This window comes from Equus caballus, chromosome 6 (genome assembly GCF_041296265.1).
Source record: "Equus caballus isolate H_3958 breed thoroughbred chromosome 6, TB-T2T, whole genome shotgun sequence".
NCBI lineage: Eukaryota > Metazoa > Chordata > Mammalia > Perissodactyla > Equidae > Equus > Equus caballus.
Window position 1 is genome coordinate 17,099,523 of NC_091689.1, and position 23,166 is coordinate 17,122,688.

Here is a 23,166-nt window from a genome sequence, read left to right on the forward strand (position 1 = left end):
GTTTCATTGGAAGACAATATACTTAAAAAAATAACTTTTAAAATCATTGATCTAGTCCTAGGCTCCCAAATTCAAATATCCTCAGGGCCCTGGAAGGTAATCTAACACGTAGGAAGGTGTTTTTGCATATAAAACACAGACAGACAGTCTTCATTTCCACAGGGAACCATGCTATCTCATTTTCCTCGAAACACACAGCTCACAGAGTGTCACACTCATTTACCTATTTTGATGGCATGGCTAGAAAAAAATGTTTATCCACACAAAGAAAGTAAAGCAAAAACAAAACAAAACTAGCTGGGCAAATAAAATTATAAGTGGTAACTAACATTCATTTTTAGTGTCACTGAGACATTAGGGACTGGTGGGGATTTTGCCCATCTATCTAAAAGGAGCAGCTTCATTTCACTTTCAGCTACTTGCTGCCATATGGTAATAGGGACAGTGTGGCCACATCTTCTGAGTTGTCAAGATAAACCAGAACATTGATTTGTGTGTGTGTGTGTGTGTGTGTGTGTGAGAGAGAGAGAGAGAGAGAGAAAGAGAGAGAGAGAGAGGGAGAGATTCTAATTATTTTCAAATTTTGGTTTACACACACAGTATAGGACAAACAAAAAAAATTTGTGTATCATATTTGGCCTGAAAGTCAAGCCATAACCTCTGAAGCTAGTCCAACTGCTCAATATCAAAAAAGCACAGGTCCAGAGAGGTGAAATGGTTTGCCCAGCTCTGTCAGCTTATTAGAGAAAGAGCCAAGATAAAAATCTAGGTTTGCAAACTCCTAGTCTAATAATTCTTCACCTTTCCCACCCAGCCTAGTCACTCCTTTATCTATCTATAAACATATATCTTTATCTTATCTGTAGCTGTACAGGACATTCTAATGACTGCCTAGTACCACTCTGTCCTCCTCCATCATAACTGCACTTCATTTTGTTCCAGTGCTTCTCCCATCCGCAGCCCTCTCTGTGTGTCCTGTGTTCCCAAGGGTGATGACCCTTTTCCCAGCTCCAGGATAATCCTATGCCCATCAACAGTGATCGTTTCAGGAATCAAGGCCTTCACTAGTGCGTGTGTGGTATTCAGCTGGCCATAAGTGATAATTCCAAAGGGTGCACATGACCCAATTTGGGCCAATGACAGTTGAGTGGATGTTTGGGAGATGCTAAAAATGAAATCCCCTCACTCTTAAGAGGGAGCCTCTGAGTCAAGATATCCTCTAGATGTCCTAGCATTCACTCATTCAACAAATACTTCCTAAGCAGCTATTATATGCTAAGCATTCTTGCACACACTGGCAATACAAAACATGGAACTCAAGTCATAGTAGGAAAAACAGAAAATAAACAATTGGCAAAATAACTCAATGGCATGTCATATGGTGCCAAGTATGATGAAAAACATTAATGCAAGATAAGAAGAAACAGGGTAAAGTAGAGTTGGGGTGAGTGGGTATACATTTATTTAGGGCAGGCAGAGTATGTGAAGACAGAAACCATGATGGCCATTCTGCCATCACAAGAGAAGCAGCCTGATGATGAAGCCAACACACAGAGGAGGACAAGACCAAGGGAACTGCAAAAAATGGAGCCAGAACTCCTGGATGAAGCTGATCCTGAAGCTAATATTGCTTCTAGACTACCAGGTACAAGATTTCCTTATGATTTAAGTCAGTGTGTGTGTTGGGTTGTGTCTTACCTGCAGTCACAGGCATCTCAACAGTTACATTAGATGAAATGACATGTGGAGAATTTAACTTTCTTGGGAGCATTCACCAGAAAGGCCTTTCAAGAAGAGATCGGTATTTGGTTGGAAACATCTTCGATGTGCATTTGAGATAGAGGTGAATTCCTAAGGATCCTGCGGATGAGAACAATTGCTGGGCATGAAACAAAAGAAGGGATGAGTTTTCTCATGAAAAAAATATTAGAAAAATTCCAATAGAGGGACTCTTTACAAAATACTTGGTCAGGACACCTCAAAACTGTCAAAGTTATCAAAAATAAGGAAAGTCTGAGCAATTGTCACAGCCGACTGTTTCCCAAGGAGACATGGTGGCTAAATGCCATGCAGGGATCCTGAGACAGAAAAAGTACATTAGGTAAAAGATACGAAAATCTGAATTAAGTGTGGACTTTGGTTAATAACAATAGATGGATAATTGTCACAAATGTGCTATACTAATGTAAGACATTAATAATAAGAAAAACTGGATGTGGGCTATATGGAAACTCTCTGTATTGTCTTCACAACTTTATTTTAAATCAAAATCTATTCTCAGTTTAAAAGCTTATGAAAAATTAAAACACAGAGACGACCACTGTTAGCTTGCCGGTACACAAAAACAAGCTTTGGGCATATTTGGCCCTTGGGCCATACTTTACCAAGCCCTGCTCTAAATGGCCCCTTTCATCCTCATTTTGTAGCTGAAGAAACTGAGGTTGAAGAGTAATTCAAATCATATCAGAGTTAATTGGACCCTGTTATGAACAATTTCAAAGTCTGTGCCCTTTCTATTGTAGCAAATTTCCCTTGTTCAAAACCATTTCATGACTCTCCATGGACTCTAAGAAAATGCTCAACTCCACAGGCTGATGACCCAAGCTGTCCACAGTGGGACTCTCACTGGCTTCTCTATCGCCCTCTTTTCTCTCCCATAAAACCCCTGAGTCCAATCTCTCAAGAGAATTACTGGGAACACAATCCATTCCACATTGCCGTAAGACTCTGAGTTGTTAACACATATATAACACAACTCCAAAAGCAACTGTGGTGCAAGTGATGGAATACCCACTAAAAATGGCTTAAACAAGAAAGACATTTACCTACCCCAGCACTGTCCAACAGAACTTTCTGTGATGATGAAAATGCTCTTGAATTGTGTTGTCCAATATGGTAGGCACTTGGTACAAATGGTTATTGAGCAGCTGAAATGTGGCCAGTGCAATTGAGGAGCTGAATTTTAATGTTATTAAACTCTAATTAATTAAAGCTTCAATTTAATTAGTCACATATGGCTAGCGGCTACCATCTTGGACGTGCAAAATTAACAAAAATTCCTAAGCAGGCAGTTCAAGGTTGGTTTAAAAGCTCAATTTCAGACCTCTATCTTACATTATACAAAAAATCAACTCAAAATCAATTAAATACTTAAACGTCAGACCTGAAAGTGTAAAAGTCCTTGAAGAAAACTTAGTGGGTAAGCTCCTTGACCGTCAGCCTTAGCGATGGTTTTTTTGGATTTGACACCAAAAGCAAAAGTAAACAAGTGGGACTACATCAAACTAAAAAACTTCTGCAAGGCAAAGGAAAGCATCAACAAAATGAAAAAGCAACCTATGAGGTGGAAGAAAATATCTGCAAACCACATATCTGATAAGGGGTTAATATCCAAAAAAACACAAGGAACTCATATAACACAATCGCAAAAAACCCCAAATAACCCGATTTTAAATATTGGCAAAGGACCTAAACAGACATTTTTCCAAAGAAGACACAAAAATGGCCAACAGGTTCATGATAAGGTACCTAACATCACTATTCATCAGAGAAATGCAAATCAAAACCACAATGTGATACCACCTCATACCTGTTAGAATGGCTATTATTAAAAAGACAGTGATAACAAGTGCTGGGGAGGATGCAGAGCAAAGGGAACACTTTTATACTTTTCGTGGGAATGTAAATTGGTGCAGCCACTATGGAAAACAGTGGAGGTTCCTCAAGAAATTAAAAATAGAATGAGCGGGGGCTGGCCCCGTGGCCGAGCGGTTAAGTTCACACGCTCCGCTGCAGGTGGCCCAGTGTTTCGTTGGTTTGAATCCTGGGCATGTACATGGCACTGCTCATCAAACCATGCTGAGGCAGCGTCCCACACGCCACAACTAGAAGGACCCACAACGAAGAATATACAGCTATGTACCGGGGGGCTTTGGGGAGAAAAAGGAAAAAAATAAAATCTTAAAAAAAAAAAAAAAAAGAATGAGCGTACGATCCAGCAATCTCACTTCTGGGTATATATCCAAAGGAAATGAAATCATTATCTCAAAGAGATATCTATGCTCCCATGTTCACAGTAGCATTATTCACAATAGGCAAGGTGAGGAAACAATCTAAGTGTCCATCAACGGATGAATGGATAAAGAAAATGTGATGTGTATATATATACATATTTATAATGGAATATTATTCAGCCACGAGAAAGAAGGAAATCCTGCCATTTGTGAGAACATAGAAGGACCCTGAGGGCATTACGCCAAGTGAAATGAGCCAGACAAAGACAAATACTGCATGGTATCACTTACATGTGGAATCTAAAAAAGAAAAAGAAGAAAAAGTCAAACTCACAGAAATAGTAGAAAAGTGGTTGCCAGAGGCTGGGGAAATAGGGAGAGGTTGGTAAAAGGTACGAACTTTCAGTTATAAGATGAATAAGGTCTGAGGAGCTAATGGATAATAGGGTGACAACAGTTGATAACACTGTATTATATAATTGAAATTTGCTAAAAGAGTAGGATTTAAATGTTCTCACCAAAAAAAAAAAAATATGAATGTGTTAGTTAACTCAATAGGGGGAATCCTTTCACAAAGCATATGAATATCAAATCATCACGTTGTACACCTTAAATATAATATAATTTTGTCAATTATACTTCAATAGAACTGGAAAAAATAAGATACTGTTTTAAGAGCCTCCCACCACCAAAAAAAAAAGCTCAATTTCATCACTAAGCACCAGCCTCTTTGCTTCTTTTTTCCATTGCCATGCTCAGAATTGGGCAAAGCTCCCCCTCATGGCTGAGAGAGGTTTGCAGCTATTATAAAAAAGCACACACAGGCAGGAAGCAACAGGCAACAAGGAGTCCAGGCTCAGTTCTCTCTCTTATCCAGAGGAAAAGAATTTTAGGAAGTCGCAGGAGATTTCCTTGAAGGTCCCACTGACCAACATTGAGCCACATGCTCACCCTAAAAGGAAAGGAAGCTAGGAAAGCTGACATGTGGCATTTTCACTTCCAAAGTGAACTGAAAGAAGTGGAGAGGAATGGCTTTCATGGAGGCAAATAACAGTGTCTGCCAGGGTTGTCACGAGTGGTTACTTAAAATGTTATACTTATTTAATATGAATCTTTCTTACTTTTGTTTAATTTGTCCCTATAAGTAAACTGTATAATCCTTTATCAATAAAACGTGACTTAAATTTATTTGTACCTAAAAAGTTTTTTTTTAACTTGACCCACGACATTGAGAAAAGAACCAGTTCAGACTCCCTGTCACCCTTCAGTTCTTGAAGAAAATCATAGCCAGATCAAACTGTTCACAAAATTACAGCCTCATGAAATGAAGAAGCAGGAGCCACTACAGCAGGGTCAGGGCTGGTGGCCCAAGGCCAGCGGATGCAAGTCCAGTTGTGCAAAGTGGAGACTTTGGTATATATGTCAAGGAAGCCAGAGCTCCACTGTTCAAACCACTTGGAAATAACTTTGCTGTGTGTGCCATTTCCTTGAAAGAATGAAGAGCTCTGAACAAAACTACAAAATGAGCTGGACCATTTCTAGATGGTAGGGAAGCCTCCGGCAGCCACAGAAATGTACTCCTTGGAATACTTAAAATATAAAAAACAGTGGGATTGTTTGTTTGACAAGCAATATCAAATCCAAAACGTTTTATATCATTTTAAAAGAACGAGAGACAAGTGCATCCTTGACTTGGTAACATTTATTCAATATTCTTTGAAATTAGCAAGAATCAGAAGAAGCACATATCAATCAAACACAGCCACAAAAACGTCCTGGGTATAAATAAAGATGCACTGTGAGAAATACTTAGTCCCAAAGGAATCAGTACTTGCGTACATTTACTACCTTTTAGCAACAAACAACTCCAACGTAAATTCAATTTACTCACAATATAAAAACCTTGACATTTTAAGGAAAATATAGATTCAGTTGATTGTAATTTGCCTCCCTAGGCCCTTTCAATATGTATGTTTTCAAGGCCCAGTTTGACAAGTGTTACGAAAATGACAAAAACTCAAAAGAATGTTTCCACGAGGTTCAACGAAACAGGGCAGAAATAAGTTACTTACCCATGCACAGAATAAGGCAAAGGCTAATTTCATTCGGGTTAGGAATAATAAAGGTAACTAGTTTCTTTTTCACAAAACAAACATTTCAGACTTCTTTTTAAGTAACGGGTATACTGTATTATGGGTCATACTCTACACGTATTTCCTAACTCTACTCAGAAAGCCGGCACTCACACATCAAATAGAAACTTCCCCTCTATTAGATTTATTCTGTAACAACCACAGAAACTAATCTGGGTCTCGTGATAGTGTCTACCAGGAAAACAGCACACGCTAGTCGAAGCGTACAGTTTAGAGAGCTGAAGGTACATTAAAACGTAGTCTACGGATTTCACAAATTCCGTTTTTAAAATATTTTTTCCAAACTAAAAGCTGCAGAAAATTAGTTCTTAAATATTCTACTGAAAACTCTTGAGCAGCTAACATTTTAAATTTCTTAAGCTTTTAATTTTCTTAAAAATATTTAAATGAGTGGTGTATCCCATCTTTTTGAAAAATAATCCAAAAAAAGATTACAAATCTTTTGTTTTAATCAGTGTGACCAAGGGTTTGTCGTCGGGGCTGTAATCCTCATAAGCGATGGGAGTCACATCATACATCGCAGGCCGGGATTTCTTTCCAAATCTGAAATCACAGTGAGACAGAATTCTGGTTAGATAAATACTGGATATCAAGCCCCCTTAAAGGCAAGTGGTACGAATAACTTATATGCAAGAATCAAATGGAACTATAAAAATACTCTCAAAAAATATCCTCTCTAGCAAGTACAGAAATTTAAGACTTTCTGATATTAACATTGAATGAGGATAAATATTAGTCTTCCGTGCAGGATGCAAAAGATGGATTTCACAAAGCGTAGAGTCCAAATTAATGTTGAAGCTTGTGGGTTAAATCTTGGCAAAGCAATCGGGCGTGACAGCTCCACAATAGGTCTTAAGAAAACGTGTATCGATTTGTCTTTTTCTTCTGAGATGCAGAACTACTTGGAGAGGCAAGTTTATTTGACATCCACTCTAGTGACTGGAATGCAGAATGCCAGGGTGGTCTTCCCTGGACTGGACAGACAGCCTCTCCTGTGGGACTTTCAGAAGGGCTGTGAAGGCTCAGAGGTCATCTGAGGTCCCAACATGAGGAGAATGGCAGAGGGAGAAAAAGACTTCAAACTACGAGGTGTTTGTCCACAAACTGTGCCAGCACACACCATTCTATTCCACTCACCTATGACTCCTCAATCCCCACATACACACACAAGCCATTGTTTATTCTCTGAGCACAAAGCCATTGTCCCAACAGATTTGTATGTATCAAAACCCCCTTGAGAGCAGCACTGACACCCAGAAGCCAGAGGTGTTAAAATTCAATTTCAAGACTTCCTGCCAAATGAGTGTTAAGATGGCGATTATTAAAATAAAGCCAATTCAACTTCTGGGTGGTCTCGTCCCATTCAGGACCTTGCTTTCCCTGAAGCCCTGGAATTCAATATGATTTAAACAATCTTCCACACTAACCCACCGCCCCTCCTCCCTCTTTATTGACGACATTTTTTAACTGTTTCAAGTCAAACAGGGTTCATTAAAAAAGAAATCTTAAGAGGTTGCTAAGATGGGCCCCCCAGGACATCAAGCGGCTTATTTCCAGGACCTCCGGCCCATCTCCTCTCCGTTCTTATTTCCTTCTTTCATATCTTGGAAAATCTGTCTTCTCACGTACAGAGATGAGAAGTAGAATGGAGTGGGAAATGAGAAAACTGCCTTCTTCATAAGATCTTGTGCTTTTAAACATTCATCCATCTTTTTTAATTCATCCAATTCACTCAAGATTTCCTGCCCTTCAGGAGCACAAAGACACACACCATGTCAGATGGGCAACCAGGCAAAATGCAGAGATGAAGAGCTAAAGCATTAGGACACCAAGAAACCCTCTGTTATTCCAGCAATATAAAAAGCCTTCAATAAAATCATGTCTAAAGTGTGAAGCCTTACTAGAGGTGTGGGATTGTGTGTGCATAAATGCAGTCGGACCCCAGCCTCTGGTCTGTTTATCTAAAGTGAGTGAGGCCTGAAACACGACAAGAGGAAAAGGCACAATGGTGTAAAAGCCAACTGGGTCTTACACTGCCCCTCAAGCCTGCAACTTTCAGAGGCTACTTTAAGGTGCAAATATTTTGACAATCTATTTCTCATAAAATAGCTAGATGCATTGGTACAGCACATCAACAAAATGAGGAACAAAATCACATGATCATCTAAACAGATGCAGAGAAAGCATTTGAGAAGATACAGCATCCATTTACGATAAAAACCCTGAATTTGGGTATACAAGGAAAACACCTCAACATAATAAAGGCCATATATGGCAAACCCACACCTAATATCATTCTCAATGGAGAAGAACTGAAAGCTATCCCTCTAAGAATAGGAACCAGACCATTATCTTACACCACACACAAAAATTAACTCAAAATGGATTAAAGACTTGAATGTAAGGCTTGAAACCATGAAACTTCTAGAAGAAAACACAGGCAGTGTGCTCTTCAACCTCAGTTGTAGCAGCATATTTTCAAGTACCATGTCTGACCAGGCAAGCGAAACATGGAAAAAGTAAACAAATGGGACTACATCAAACTAAAAAGCTTCTGCATAGCAAAGGAAACCATCAACAAAATGAAAAACAACCTAACAATTGGGAGAAGATATTTGCAAACCATCTATCTGATAAGGGATTAATATCCAAAATATATTAAAGAACTCATACATCTCAACAAAAAAAACCTAACAACCCAGTTAAAAAATGGGCAAAAGATCTGAACAGACATTTCTCCAGAGAAGATATACAGATGGCCACAAGGTACATTAAAAGATGTTCAACATCACTAATTATCAGGGAAATGAAAATCAAAACTACAATGAGCTATTACCTCATGTATGACAGAATGGCTCTAATTAACAAGACAGGAAGCAACAAGTGTTAGAGAGGATGTGGAGAAAAGGAAACTCTCATATACTGCTGCTGGGAGTGTAAACTGGTGCAGCCACTATGGAAAACAGTATGGAGATTCCTCAAAAAATTAAGAATGGAACTACCATACGATCCAGCTATTCCACTGCTGGGTATTTATCCAAAGAGCATGAAAACGCAAATGCATAAAGATACATACACCCTATATTCAATTATTCACAATAGCCAAGACTTGGAAGCAACCCAGGTGCCCATCAAGGGATGAATGGATAAAGAAGATGTGGTATATATACACAATGGAATACTACTCAGCCATAAGAAATGATGAAATTTGGCCATTTGTGACAACATGGATGGACCCTGAGGGTATCATGCTAAGTGAAATAAATCAGAGGGAGAAAATCAAAGCCCATATGATCTCACTCATAAAGAGAAGATAAAAACAACAAAAAAACCCCTACATAGAGATAGAGATTGGATTGGTGGCTACCAGAAGAGAAGGGAGGAGGGGCGAGGGTGAAAGAGGTGATTAGGCACATGTGTCTGGTGATAGATTGTAATTAACCTTTGGGTGGTGAACATGATGTAATCTATAGAGAAATCAAAATATAATGATGTATACCTGCAATTTATATAATGTTATAAACCAATGTTATCACAACTAAAAAAAATAGCTAGATGCATTTGTAACAAATTTCCACTAATAAAATTAATTTAATTAACTTTAAAAATTGGGCAATCCCAGTGAAAAGTTCTCAGTATCCTAACATGGCAGCCATGGGACAGTTTCCTGTGGGAACTTTGACAGGAGGGTCAGCCAATCATATATAGTCAATCACAATCAATTGGTTGGCTGAGAAGACAAATCTAAGCATCTTACTAGGTTGAATATGTTTCAAATACTCATTTCATTTTTTATCTGATTTCATAGTTTGAAGAAGAATTTGTTTCCTCAAAATCTAGAAAGTTAAGGTGCCAGCTTGGTGGCATAGTGGTTAAGTTTGTGTGCTCCACTTTGGTGGCCCAGGGTTCACAGGTTCGGATCCCGGGTACAGACCTAGTACCGCTTGTCAAGCCACACTGTGGTGGCATCCCACATAAAATAGAGGAAGATTGGCAATAGATGTTAGCTCAGGGCCAATCTTCCTCACAAAAATAAATAAATAAATTTTTAAAAAAGAAAAAAAAATCTAGAAAGTTAAATCCTCCGTGTTACGCAGTCCATCAACAAGGTATAGCTCAAAGAGCTCTAATCTTCAACTGTTGCCATGGAACTGAACATTGACAAGGTGGGTTTGAGAACGAGTGTTTCAGATCCACTGAGTATGACAAGGCGTGGGCTGAAACCACTCGAGAGCGGCCACACGTCCACCGTATATGTGCAAAGTAAACCAGAGAACTAGGAGCATGCCGTCGTGACTAGACTGGTAACTCAGCTGTGTGCACAGTGCTAATGGGATCAACTCCAGACCAGTGTGGGTCACAAAGTCTAACGCAAGTTACAAAGGTAACCTGGTTCAAGGAGGACTAACACCCCTAGCACTATCTTGGGGCTGAATTCCTGCACTATGACTTAAGTAGCTGCCGAGAAGCCTGTCCAAACTCCTGAGGTGAGATACAGACATCTCCACCCAAAGTGCAGTATCTACCCCATGGAAGCTAAAATGGTTTGAAAAAACACAATGAAATACAACACACCTATCACAGTGGCGAGCTCACACGTAGTGAAAAATGAATGTCCATTCATACTTAAATTTACAATACTAACAGCTTGTTATATTTCCTTTGTTTCTCAGAATTGGATACATGTTAAGAAATAAGCTAATACCTATAGAATTCCATTTTAAACTCTCAGGCACTAAACCTGTTATGGCAGGAGTTTTAGACAACTGTTCTTTTTTTTAAATAACACACTGTTTTTCTTTACCATAATGGTACATTTTAATTGTAAAAAAAAAAAATTACAGAAGCTAGAGAAAATTATAATGTAGACCAGGGATTGGCAAACTATAGCCTGAAAGCCAATTATAGCCTGTTGCCTTTTTTTTTTTTTTTTTTTTTTGGTGAGGAAGATTGTCCCTGAGCTAACATCTGTTGCCAGTCTTCCTCTTTTTGCTTGAGGAAGATTGTTGCTGAGCTAATATCTGTGCCAATCTTCCTCTACTTTATGTGGGATGCTGTCCCAGCATGGCTTGACGAAGGGTGCTAGGTCCATGCCTGGGATCTGAACCTGCAAACCCTGGGCGGCGGAAGCAGAGCGTATGAACTTAACCACTACGCCATCAAGCAGGCCCCGCCTGTTGCCTATTTTTTAAATAAAATTTTATTGGAACACAGTTGTGCCCATTCATAATGCCTCTGCTGCTTTCACACAACAGAGTTGAGTAGTCACAGAGACCCAGAGACTATGGCTCACAAAATCTAAAATATTTTGCAGGCCTTTGAAGAAGACAATAAGAATCACGCATAGCCCCTCTCTCCAAAGGGTTTAGCATATGTCTAGCCATGTTAACCATCTGAGAAGCACCAACAGAAGTTGTGGTAGCAGTAGTACCAATATTACCAACATCTTATCCATCATATTTGGTGACAAGTCTTTTTTTTTTTTTTTAAAGATTGGCACCTGGGCTAACAACTGTTGCCAATCTTTTTTTTTTTTTTTCTCTGCTTTATCTCCCCAAACCCCCCCGTATTCATTTGTATATCTTAGTTGCTGGTCCTTCTAGTTGTGGGATGTGGGATGCCACCTCAATGTGGCCTGACGAGTGGCACCATGTCTGAGCCCAGCATCCGAACCCTGGGCCGCCGCAGCGGTGCGTGCGAACTTAATCACTCGGCCACAGAGCCGGCCCCTGGTGACAAGTCTTGCACACCTTATTTCACTAAAGAAACAAAAGATACTGTAACCAGTTATAAGGCAGATCAAAGAGTGTACACTCATCTAGTTCACATTCCCCCAGAAGTCAACAGCTAAAACTCTACCGTGGAGAATGTTGGGTGGACCTGACCTTGAGAAAGACCCAAATCAGGAGATGCCATTAGAAAAAGTGACCATACCCTTTCACAGCTCTCCTTTTGTTGTTTTCTGTGATTAGGCAATAATAGCCGGTCGCACAGTGAGCAATCAGCAACTGAGATGTGACTTCAACTGCAGAACTTGGGGAGTCGTGGTTTCGCTCCCACTGGTCACTTATAAACTCTCTCCAGCCTGAGTGTAAGCATAGCAGCCATAGAACAGATGCTCCTAGGACAGGAGAGAGGGGGCTCCTGCTCAGTCCAGCCTCAGCACCACTGATTGCTCACGTCAAGTCACCAGATACGTCCTCAGTCACTCGTGAACGTCACGGATGACCCACTCAGGATTCGTCCTGCATAGCCACTGCTGCCGTCATTCTGATCCAAGGTCACCTCCAGTCTAACAGCAAGGAGACACGCCATGAAATGGACATTAGCTATAGCCCACTGCTAAAAACCAGGAAGAGGGTAATATCGAAAGGGTTAATTTCTGTCAATGTCTTTCTAGGGTTTCCAGGAAAAGGGAGCAGAGAGGGCCAACCAGCCAGAGACCCAGCCAGGGCCTCCAGAGAGCTACACTGTAGAGGCCACAGGTCGTAGCTGAATAAACGTTTAGAGGGGAACATTTCTGGATATTTGGAAAGGTACTAACTTCAGTGGTTTTATCTGTAGTCACTGGTGCATGTAGAAGCTTGCTGGTGAGGAATTCCGCAGTAAATATTTTTGATAAAAATCGGCACCAAATAAGAACCAGGTTTGTAACTGCTTTCAAGTTTATTCTTTCTTTCCAAGAGAATTCAGTTAAATATCTTCCCAGTGGGCTATATAAGCAGGAAGCTCAGAAGAATCTATCTTAAACTATTCTGAGGCCGAAATATAACACTCTTCCTCTTGAACGCAAAAGGATCTGAGCCAGAGATCCCTCTGGGGTGGAATCTGATTCTTCGGGTCTCCTGATACATCCCTGTATAAAGCCAAGGATTCCGCTCCTTTCTGATGAATGGAGCCCCTCCAGGGTTGGAGAAGGGAGAGAAGACTCTTGAGCAACAAAGGAACTTGTCTGTTCCCTTTTTTACATCGCCTACATCTCACCCAATGATTTCAGGATGCTGCAAATACTCCTGCAGGCTGGTACCACTTACTAAGCTAGTGCCCTGAGATGAATCCACCTGTCAGGCAGGTCAAGACATCCTATGCCAACTCTTAACAGAGATCATTCATTCATTTCACACCTCAAATTTTAAGGTAAGGTCTACCACGTGCCAGAACCGACTGGAGATGGAGTAATAAGACCACTGCCTTTTATGGGCAGGCTAGTGGAGGAAAGAGTCAAAGAAACAATTGAGGTGAGATTTGCAGGGACTGGTCTCAGGGCTTCCTGGAAGCGGCGTTGCTGAGTTGACTCTTAAAGGAAGGAGCCAACGATGGGCAGCTGTGTAGACCCTGACCTGGAAGAGGGTTGAATTCTCTTTTTTCCCCTCATAGTTATAGAAATAAGGCTGGTGCGGCTCCACAAAGAAGTTACCCTTCTCCCACCCAGGCACTGGGGCAGATGCTCTGTATCTCCCAATTTCTCTCTCCCACTGGTTCCTCTCCAAGGAAGCCAGGCCCCAGTTCTTGCTTGCACTGGAGTGGCAAGATCTCTGTAAGATCTGAGTCTTGAGCTGGGGGGCTTCCTTTTGAAGAAAGTAAACTTCCTGAACCTCTGAGCTTCTATGCCATTCATACCAAATTTGGATCTGCTTGTGTCTTGATCAATATCAACATACGATGTCCCAACAAAGATCATGCAGCTAAGAGTTCCCTTGAGCCCCAGTGTTAAGACACCAAGCTCAGCCCACTTTTTACTACAGTCATTGACTCTCTGAATTGTGTGCTTTGGCTTGTTTTACCAATTAAAAGAAACAACGGCGTTCTTTAATGCACAACATCACTATTATTTTTGTAGAAATATGCTTTGCAAAAGTCAACAAAATGTTAGATTAACTGATTTTTTTTTAGCGTTATAAAAGATTTGGAGAAGTAGATATAGCGATATCTGTTTATATGATCCTTTAATATTTGCAATTTAATTTGATTGTCGTAACTCCCTAAATAGGTAGAGTCATCCTTTTCGACAGTTGAGGTGACTGTTCTTGTGGAAGGCTAAATGCTCCGTCTGAAATACAGAGTCAAGTAATGGAGTGGTTGGGCTCAGTGATGTTTGGCCTCAGACACCAAACTCACCCTCTTTCCATGACACCACGCTAACTCCTGTCTCTCCTCCAGAAAATGACACTGTTTTATATTATATGAACTCTTACAGCAGAATCATGGCTGTTCGTCATTCTTTAAGTAAGCCCTTAAAGCAAATGGAATCATTTATATCCATGCTGACTGTTGGAAGAACAGCATAGCTTAAGACATTCCAGAAAGAAATCATCAAAAAATGTTTCATACACAGTGAATCAGGAATCAGGTATTTATAGGACAGATAAACACAAATTAAATGAATGAATGCATTCAGTGAACACAGAGCTAGCAGCAAATTCAAAGGAGTTTGTCTATCAAGAGGCCTAATTATCTGTCCTCAATACCACCTTGAATCTATGTTCATTTCTTTGAAATTCTCTTTGTGGATGTAAAGTCCTGTTTATAATATAACCCTGGTACCAAGAATGCAGATGTGAAAGCAGCATCTCCTTCCTCCCCCACCTCCCCCTCCAGCAACGCACCTGGCATGCCGGATGGAAGCGATCGCGTTGCTGAACTCGCTGTCGATGCTGCGGCAATTGTAGAACTCCTCATAGGCTGGCCTGGAAGAGCCCTGGTACTCAATGCGGCTGATGCGGCAAATCCCCACAATCAGGATGATCAGCATCAGGATGAAGGCAACGCAGAGGGCCCCGATGATGATGTAGAGGGAGTGCCTGGGCATGTTGGTGAGACTCTCTGCCATGTGCCCAGACTTCCACTGGAGGTCTGCAGGAGAAAATAAGCCAACGGCTGGATGTGAGCTGTGGCCTTTTGAATGGGAAGGTCTTTCCTGTCCTTGCATCAGTAACTTAAAAGGGCATCCAAACTTGGAAGAATTATTTTCAATGGATTATCCAGACCAAGAGCTAATATCCTTAATATATAAAGATCTCTTACAAATCATTAAGAAAAAACAGGAACACGCTATAGAAAAATGGGCACAAAATATAAAAAGGAATTCACCAACAAAATACAAGTAGAAAATTCTTTAGCTTCATGATTATTTTTTAAAAATGCAATTCCTCGGGGGCTGGCCCCGTGGCCGAGTGGTTAAGTTCGCGCGCTCCGCTGCAGGCGGCCCAGTGTTTCGTTGGTTCGAATCCTGGGTGCGGACATGGCACTGCTCATCAAACCACGCTGAGGCAGCGTCCTGCATGCCACAACTAGAAGGACCCACAACGAAGAACATACAACTATGTACTGGGGGGCTTTGGGGAGAAAAAGGAAAAAATAAAAAAATCTTAAAAAAAAAAAATGCAATTCCTCGATCAGTTCCCAAATATTATTTAAAAATTGTGATACGCATAGTCGAGAAGAGTAGAGAAATGAAGACTGTAAATTGATACACAACCCCTGTGGGGACTAAACGGCATAGCCTTTGACCCAGAAATTCTAATTTTTAGAATTTATGCTGGGAATGGTCCTATAAATGCATAAAGCCCTATGTACAAGAATGTTCATCTTGGCATCACAATTTTTAAATGTGAAATTATCAACTATTAAACATTGAGAAAAAGAATCCAACAATAAGCACAGACACCAGGTACTCACCACTCAAAGCTAATAAATGTTCATATTTAACCATTTTTGCTTTAGATTTCTTTTAAAGAAATAAAATGCTACAGATATAGCTATAGTCTCTTGCCCCACACTCTCTCTCCACCCCACCAATAGATAATATAATTTATAAAAGCGAAAAAATGGGAGACAACCTAAATATTCAACTCTTAGCGAGACAGAGAGATGTGCAACAAATAGCAAAAGAATAAAAGAAGGTCACCAAACAGCACGTAGTTGTATAGTACAATTGCATGTGAGCTTAAAATGTCCCTCTACACACTGAAAAGCTCAGAAGGATAGAGTGATAAAATGATGAACATATTTTTCTTACTATGCTAAGCTTTTTGAAAACATCTCATTTAATCATTACAACCACCAGAAGATATATTATTCTCTCTCCCCACTGTACAGATAAGGCCTAGGAAACTGACGTCCCTTCCTGGGTGAGTGCATCGATTGCAATGCTAGATCCAAGTTCTTAGCCTCTGCCTCACACAGCAACGTGCTAACAACAGTGATCTCTGGAAGGCAGGATTACACAGATTTTTATGTCCTTTACACTTCTCAGTCTTTTCCAGATTTTTAAAAGAGAATGATGTATTCCTTTTATAATAATAAAAAAAAATAAGCAATAAGTTATTTGAAGAGAATACCTGAGGGATTATCTTCCAGGACAACCAGCAGAAGGAGTGTGGGCTTTGGGATCACACCAACCTTGCTTTCAATCCCAGTTGCAACAGTTCCCTGACCTCCCTGAACCTGTTTCTTCACTTGTAGGAAGAAAATAGCAATGTATATCCTGTGGGCTTGCTGGGAGCATAAGTTAGAAAACATGTAAAAAAAAGTAAGAAAGCCCACTGCCCAGGACATTGTGGGTGGTCCCTAAGGAGGGGCACCTGCAGTGGTGGAGGAGGAAAGGACAAAGAGGAGGATGCTGTCCTCTGAGGCATGTGCTCCAAGCTGAGGATTATCAAGCATTACCCTGTGCTCCTCCAAAAAGCACCACACCGTATGAGGGGGAAAAAATGAAAGGATGGGACATAATCTCTGTGTCTGGCATAGATCAAGAGTATCAAATTATGTCTTGTTTACAGACCTGCACACAAATGGAATGGTCTGCACAACACGACCAGGATTTGAAAGGAAGCGGTGAAAATTTAAAAAGAGCTAGGTAAGACCAAAGAGAAGCTAAACTCATGTGGAAAAGAGGATGCCTTCTCTACTTTACCCACACCCCCAATACCCCCACCTCCAGGCCATCACTTCCACATTAGGACTCTGGGGGCCTGGAAACGGGATTCAAGGGTGGGTACAAATAGGTCCGTCTTCCTATGAAATCCTCAGGACTCTTTTCACTGGTCCATTTTAAGTGAGAGTATTTGGGACCTCTGGGTCCTCATATCCTGATCTTAGCAACATCTTCAGTGACCATGGAATCCAAGAGTCAGTATTCTTCTTTGGGGGCGGGGGCAGTGAGGAAGATTGGCCCTGAGCCAACATCTGTTGCCCATCTTCCTCTTTTTCCTTGAGGAAGATTGTCCCTGAGCTAACATCTGTGCCAATATTCCTCTATTTTGGATGTGGGATGCCACCACAGCATGGCTTGGTGAACGGTGTGTAGGTCCACACCTGGAATCCGAACCCGCAAACCCCGGGCCACCAAAGCAGAGCATGTGAACTTAACGACTATGCCACTGGGCTAGCCGCAACCAAGAATCAATCTGCAGCAGAACACAGGTAAACACCCTAACAAAGATCCAAACATGCAGACCCCTTTCCTAGAAGCCTAATGGGAAAAGGTGATCTCTGGATCACCTGCCCCAAGCCTGGACAGTTCTTGAGAGTTTGAGAAGAACAGGCCAAATAAGCGACTTCTGAATCCTGTCCACATCTTCTGACCTCTGAGTTTTTCACCAAGGCCCTTGAAGTCTGGTTTTGCCTTTCGAGGCTGCCTGCCTGGGCTCACAAAGGCCATGGAGCAGAAAGACTGACATTTAGTGCATTCACTGCTCCATCTAAGCCAACTCACTTACAGGAAGATGGACCGACATAAATCACTGCAAAGAAATGGTCGGGATGGAAGGGAGAGGTGTTTTGTGAAACTAGAACCAAGATTCAATCCCCAAATCGGCAGTCATTTCATTTGGCAATACCTGATGCATACTGAGAAAGACAACTCCTTTTTCTGGCTGAAAGAGAAGCGTGAGTCACTTGATTTCCAAGTATGTCGACATTCTCTGAAAAATTCAGTGGTAGGCTGGAGTCCAGGGCTCACAGAGTATGCTATAACACCCATTTAGCATCAACACAAGGCCAGCCAGTACTGTTTCTACTCCAACTCAGCAGAGTGCTCAGATCGGATCACTCTGGCCAGGCCACAGGAGTTCTTGATGTGTTCTTATGGTCGATGCATAACTTCATGTAAATAGCTTACGCGGCTTATCCATTGTGTTATGCAGCAAGTGTACACCACACAGTCACTACAATGGAAAGACAACTGTAATGGGGGACATGCTCAGCAGTGTCCCAGGCCTGATAAGCTGCCTAAATGGCTTGCATTTCTGACCATCTGCTCTATTTCCCAAAACTCTGCGTTCCAAGCTGTTTAGACTTTTGGGAAAACTTGCTCGAAATTTCTCTGCTTCCTTCCTCTCCCTGCCCCCGCCCTTTGCTTTTTCCACCTAACTGTCATCTATATCTCTTCTGATAAGTGAATGTGGCTGCTTTACACGCTAATGGGGTTAGTAGCCAGGGTGGATCTGAATAAATCCAATACTTGGCCTGAGAGGCAGCAAATTGATCTGCACCAGGTGGCTGCAGCTGCCATCTCCCGGTCCAGGCGCTACTCTCATAACTCATCACTCTGCCGCATCCTGGGAGTCCCACCGCATGAATCATTTACTATGTTGGCTTCAGCATGGCTCGGGGAAGAATTGTGCACCAGAACGCGCTGGATGAGATCATCTCATCGGCCGCAGCAGGTGCATGAGCAGGAACGTATGCACGCGAACTGTTCAGGAAAAATGTCACACTTATGTATCTGAGGGATCCTTTGTATTTTCGTTTAAACTCAATTTGTTTGAGATTTTGTATTTTCCAGAGTGCTTTCACATTGAACATTTCCATTGGTCCTAAAATGTCACCTTGCGCTGGCTGGACAGACTGGCCTCAGAGCAGCTGCTCAAGGTGATATGGGCAGTCAGTGGCCAAGCCGAGAATAAAACCGGACCTACCAACAACCTCCACTCCAGCAAAAGGAGACTATATTAGATTCAAAAATTTAATTCTAGAATACATTGCCTGCATCTGTTTCTTCACTTACCTAGGTGAATGTAGCTAGACAGTTAATTGGCCCACCTATGTTATTTAAAGAGTGTGAAAGTGAGTGAGCGACAGTGTTTTTTGTGTAGATGTCACTCAGATAGTTAGATAATCTTATAAATCATCTGCTGCCTAGAACAAACGCAAGGAGGGATTTCAAATTTCTTTATGTTTTCTATAGCTAAAAGTTAGCTGTATAGTCAAAGCAGTCAATGAGATTGAAAAAAGTTAACAACCCTCGTTATTCTTCAGAAGAGCAAGGAATGCAAAGGGATGGAAAGAATAGCTCATCTCCTTCTTAGGGATCCAGTCATGGAACACATCTTAATTAAGCATCTACTGTGTGCCAGGCCTTGTATTGGGAGGCCGGAATAGAGTAAGGGAAAACAGAGAGGAAAGGGGGCTCAGGGAGCCCCCAGTCTTTTGAGGAATGGAGGGATCAGCAAATGATCACAAAATCAATGTAGAAATACAAGTGGGCTAAGCCAGTGAGGGACAAGCTCTGCGGTGCTACCAGAGCGGACAAGGGTAAGCTCCATCTAATCGGGGAATTGGGGGAGCTCTCATGATGGGAGTCCACAGGGAGCAGGGGTCTAAGGGAGAGTAGGTGTTAACCAAGGATGGGGCAGAGCAGAGGGAAGACTGTCCCAGGCAAAGACCCAGGAGGAAGTGGAGAGCAGAGTGAGAGACTGAAAGGGGCACAGTGTGGCTGCTTGAGGGAGTAGGGCGGAGAGTGGCCAAGTGAGGGGGGTTGCACCTCCCTGAAGGACAGGGGTACCTCCCCACAGGATGGGGGCAGCCCTCCAGCCCCTTAGGCAATAGTGTGGGCTTTGGTTTTGTGTCATGAATGTATTTGAATAGGAGCCTGGCATGGGCCGGGATGGAAACAGTGGTGGGAGGAAGTGTCTGAGTGTTTACATTTGCACTTTGAACAGATGCTTCTGCCCTTTGCAACCACATGGATGAACCTGGAGGACATTATGCTAAAGTGAAATAGGCCAGACACAGAAGGACAAACACTGCATGATCCCTTATATGTGGAATATAAAGGGGAAAAAAGCCAAACTCACAGTAACAGAGAATAGAATGGTGGCTACCAGAGACTGAAGTGTTGGGGGAAAGAGGCGATAAAAAAAAACCAAAGAAAGCAGAATGGTGGATACCAGGGGCTGGGCAGGGGTCATGAGGAGTTATTTTTACTGGATACAGAGTTTCAGTTTTGCAAGATGAAAAGAAGTTCTGGAGATGGATACTGGTGATGGCCGCACAATATGAATGTATTTAATACCACTGAACTGCACACTTAAAAATGATTAAGATAGTTAATTTCATGTTATCAATACTCTACCACAATTTAAAAAAATGTAAAAAAAATTTAAAAGAAAAAAAGCAATATACTTTTAGAAAACTAAAAAAAAAAAAACAGAAAAGATGCTTCTGGCTACAAGTGAAGAAAGGGTTTGAGGACCTAGGGTAGAAGCCATGTGGTGTTAAAAAATGAGACAGATCTGTAGGGGCAGGTCCAGTGGCCTAGTGGTTAAGTTCGCACACTCCAACTCAGCAGCCCAGGGTTTGCAGCTGTGGATCCCAGGTGTGGACCTAGCACTGCTTGTCAAGCCATGCTGTGGCAGCATCCCACATAAAATAGAGGAAGATTGGCACAGATGTTAGCTCAGGGCCAATCTCTCTCAAACAAACAAACAAAATGAGCTGGATCTGCATAAGCCAACATAGATAAACATTCAAGATATATTATTAAGCATAAAAGCAAGATGCTGAACAGTATGTATAGAACAGTCCCATGTGTATGGGAGAAAATGGGGATTTATAGTGATGGAACACATCTGGAAGAATATGCAATAAATGGTTAACAGTTGTTACCTTTGGGGAGTGAAGTGGTGGTCTGGATAGGAAGACTAATTTTATTTTTCAAAAATCCTAGTTTATGCAAAAATGAGAAGCAAAGGGGCTGGCCCCGTGGCCGAGTGGTTAAGTTCCTGAGCACTCTGCTGCAGACGGCCCAGTGTTTCATTGGTTCGAATCCTGGGCGCGGACATGGCACTGTTCATCAAACCACACTGAGGCAGCGTCCCACATGCCACAACTAGAAGGACCCACAATGAAGAATATACAACTACGTACCAGGGGGCTTTGGGGAGAAAAAGGAAAAAATGAAAGAAAAAATGAGAAGCAAAGAATCCAATCAATTTGTATGATAAGGACTGTCCATATAACATAATCATTTCATGGGTTTCTTCCACCACTATTAAATTCCATGCATTTTGAGGAGAAGAGGCCCAGGACGTCCATCTCTACTCCTTCCACATCCCTTCCCTGGGTCCCCTGAGCTGTCTGTACAAAGCCTCACAGCAACTCTCGTCACATGTTATGACTCATCCATGGATTACGGGCTCCTGAAGGAGGGGCTGCATCATTATCTTTGTCTCTTGGGCACTGCGCTCAATGTCTGCCCATAAGAGGTCCTTGATTATTCATTGAACGCATAAATCCAAGACAGTCTATTTGCCTACTTCTCAACTGCACGATATCAGTAATTCAATAGTTTAACCATAGATTCAACTGCTTGATGTACATAAGTGGTCAACTGTTAGTCAGCAAGACTGACTATAACTCTGCCTGTATAAACCTTCCAGCTCCGACACAGGTGATACAAAACACACCACTATGTAAAGATTTATAGGAATTTTTAGTTTTAGACCTTGATTCTAGGAAGGCAAAATTTTATTAAAATCAAACAAGAAATTGTGATCAGTTCCAAGATGGTAAGAATGAGGGGGAGAAAACTAAAATCTCACCAGGGTTGTTTAGCTAGTGTCCAGAACTTAAGGTCTCATTTGCCTCAGAATATGAATGAAACACCATAGCTGTCTGAATGATCCTTTTAGGATAGTTCTGGATCCACTTTCTTGACGGTTTTGATAAACCTGTGTGGTCTGCTAGATTTCTGCTTCTTTTTACTGATTGGGTGGCAGATAACTTTAAAGAGGCAAATTTCTAAGAAACATTCATTATTGGAGTAAACACTGGGCGTAGGAGGCAGTCCTGAAATCGCTAAAATGGTATTGATTTGCATGTAAATTCCATTGACATTTCAGAATCTCTAGTGATGGCTGATGAAAAAGTCGATTTGTTTCCACATGCATCACCCTACACTGGGGAGGGCTCAGTTTTCAGTATATGCATGAACTCTAAGTGTGCATTTGTGAGGGTCCCATAAATATTTTATGCTGCATTTCTCTTTTCCATGTGCAATAGGAAACATCCTGTGGTGTTTTATAAGAGAAAAGGCAAGAAGAAGTATCTGCCTTATTATAATTTGTGCTTCCTGGCAGAGTAGGATGCTACTTTGAGGGTGGGTCCTATAATTCTAGAGCTAGAAGGAAGAACACTATTTCATTTAATCTCTCATTTCATGAACAATGAAACTGATTTCCAGAGAGATGAAGCGACTTTCCTCCTTGCGGTTGGTGGGGTGGCAGAAGCCCCAGGCTGGGAACCCACGCCCTTGTTTCTGAGAGCAGCACCTATTCTATTTACCGTATCCTGAAAAGTTTAGTTTGTTTAAATCATGTTTATGCAAATACTCATTATAATGATTAGGATGATGCTCTAACAGGAAAAATTAATTCTAAGTCATCCCAAAATATTATAAATTTTAAGAACAAATGAGGGGAGCAATAAGACACTATTGATAGGGTGTTATGGCTGGCCGAATAATATCTCCCAAAGATGAATACCTCCTATTCCCCAGAATCTGTGAATATGTTACCTTCCATGGCAAAAGAGATTCTGCAGAGGTGTTAAGTTGAGGATCTTGAGATGGAGAGACTGTCCTAGGTTAGGCAGGTGGACCCAATGTAATCACAAGGGTCCTTGTAAGTGAAAGGGGGAGGCAGGAGAGTTGGAGGAGATGAGAGAAAGGAAGCAGAGGTCAGAGTGATGTGACTGCTGGCTCCAAAGATGGAGGAAGG

At 41.5% G+C, this 23,166-nt stretch overlaps 1 protein-coding gene across 2 annotated transcripts in view; it reads right to left on the reverse strand.

The window, feature by feature from the left end:
* Window positions 1-5,697: 5,697 nt before the first annotated feature.
* The window catches only part of DNER (delta/notch like EGF repeat containing), a 302,387-nt gene continuing 284,918 nt past the window's right edge, over window positions 5,698-23,166 (reverse strand). For both annotated transcript variants that reach the window (XM_023642489.2, XM_070270583.1), the window contains 2 exons: window positions 14,773-15,019; window positions 5,698-6,709 (listed from right to left, as the gene is read on the reverse strand). In XM_023642489.2, the coding sequence (XP_023498257.2) occupies window positions 6,598-6,709; window positions 14,773-15,019 (359 nt within the window). In that variant the 3' untranslated portion in view covers window positions 5,698-6,597. The remainder of the gene's footprint in view (window positions 6,710-14,772; window positions 15,020-23,166) is intronic.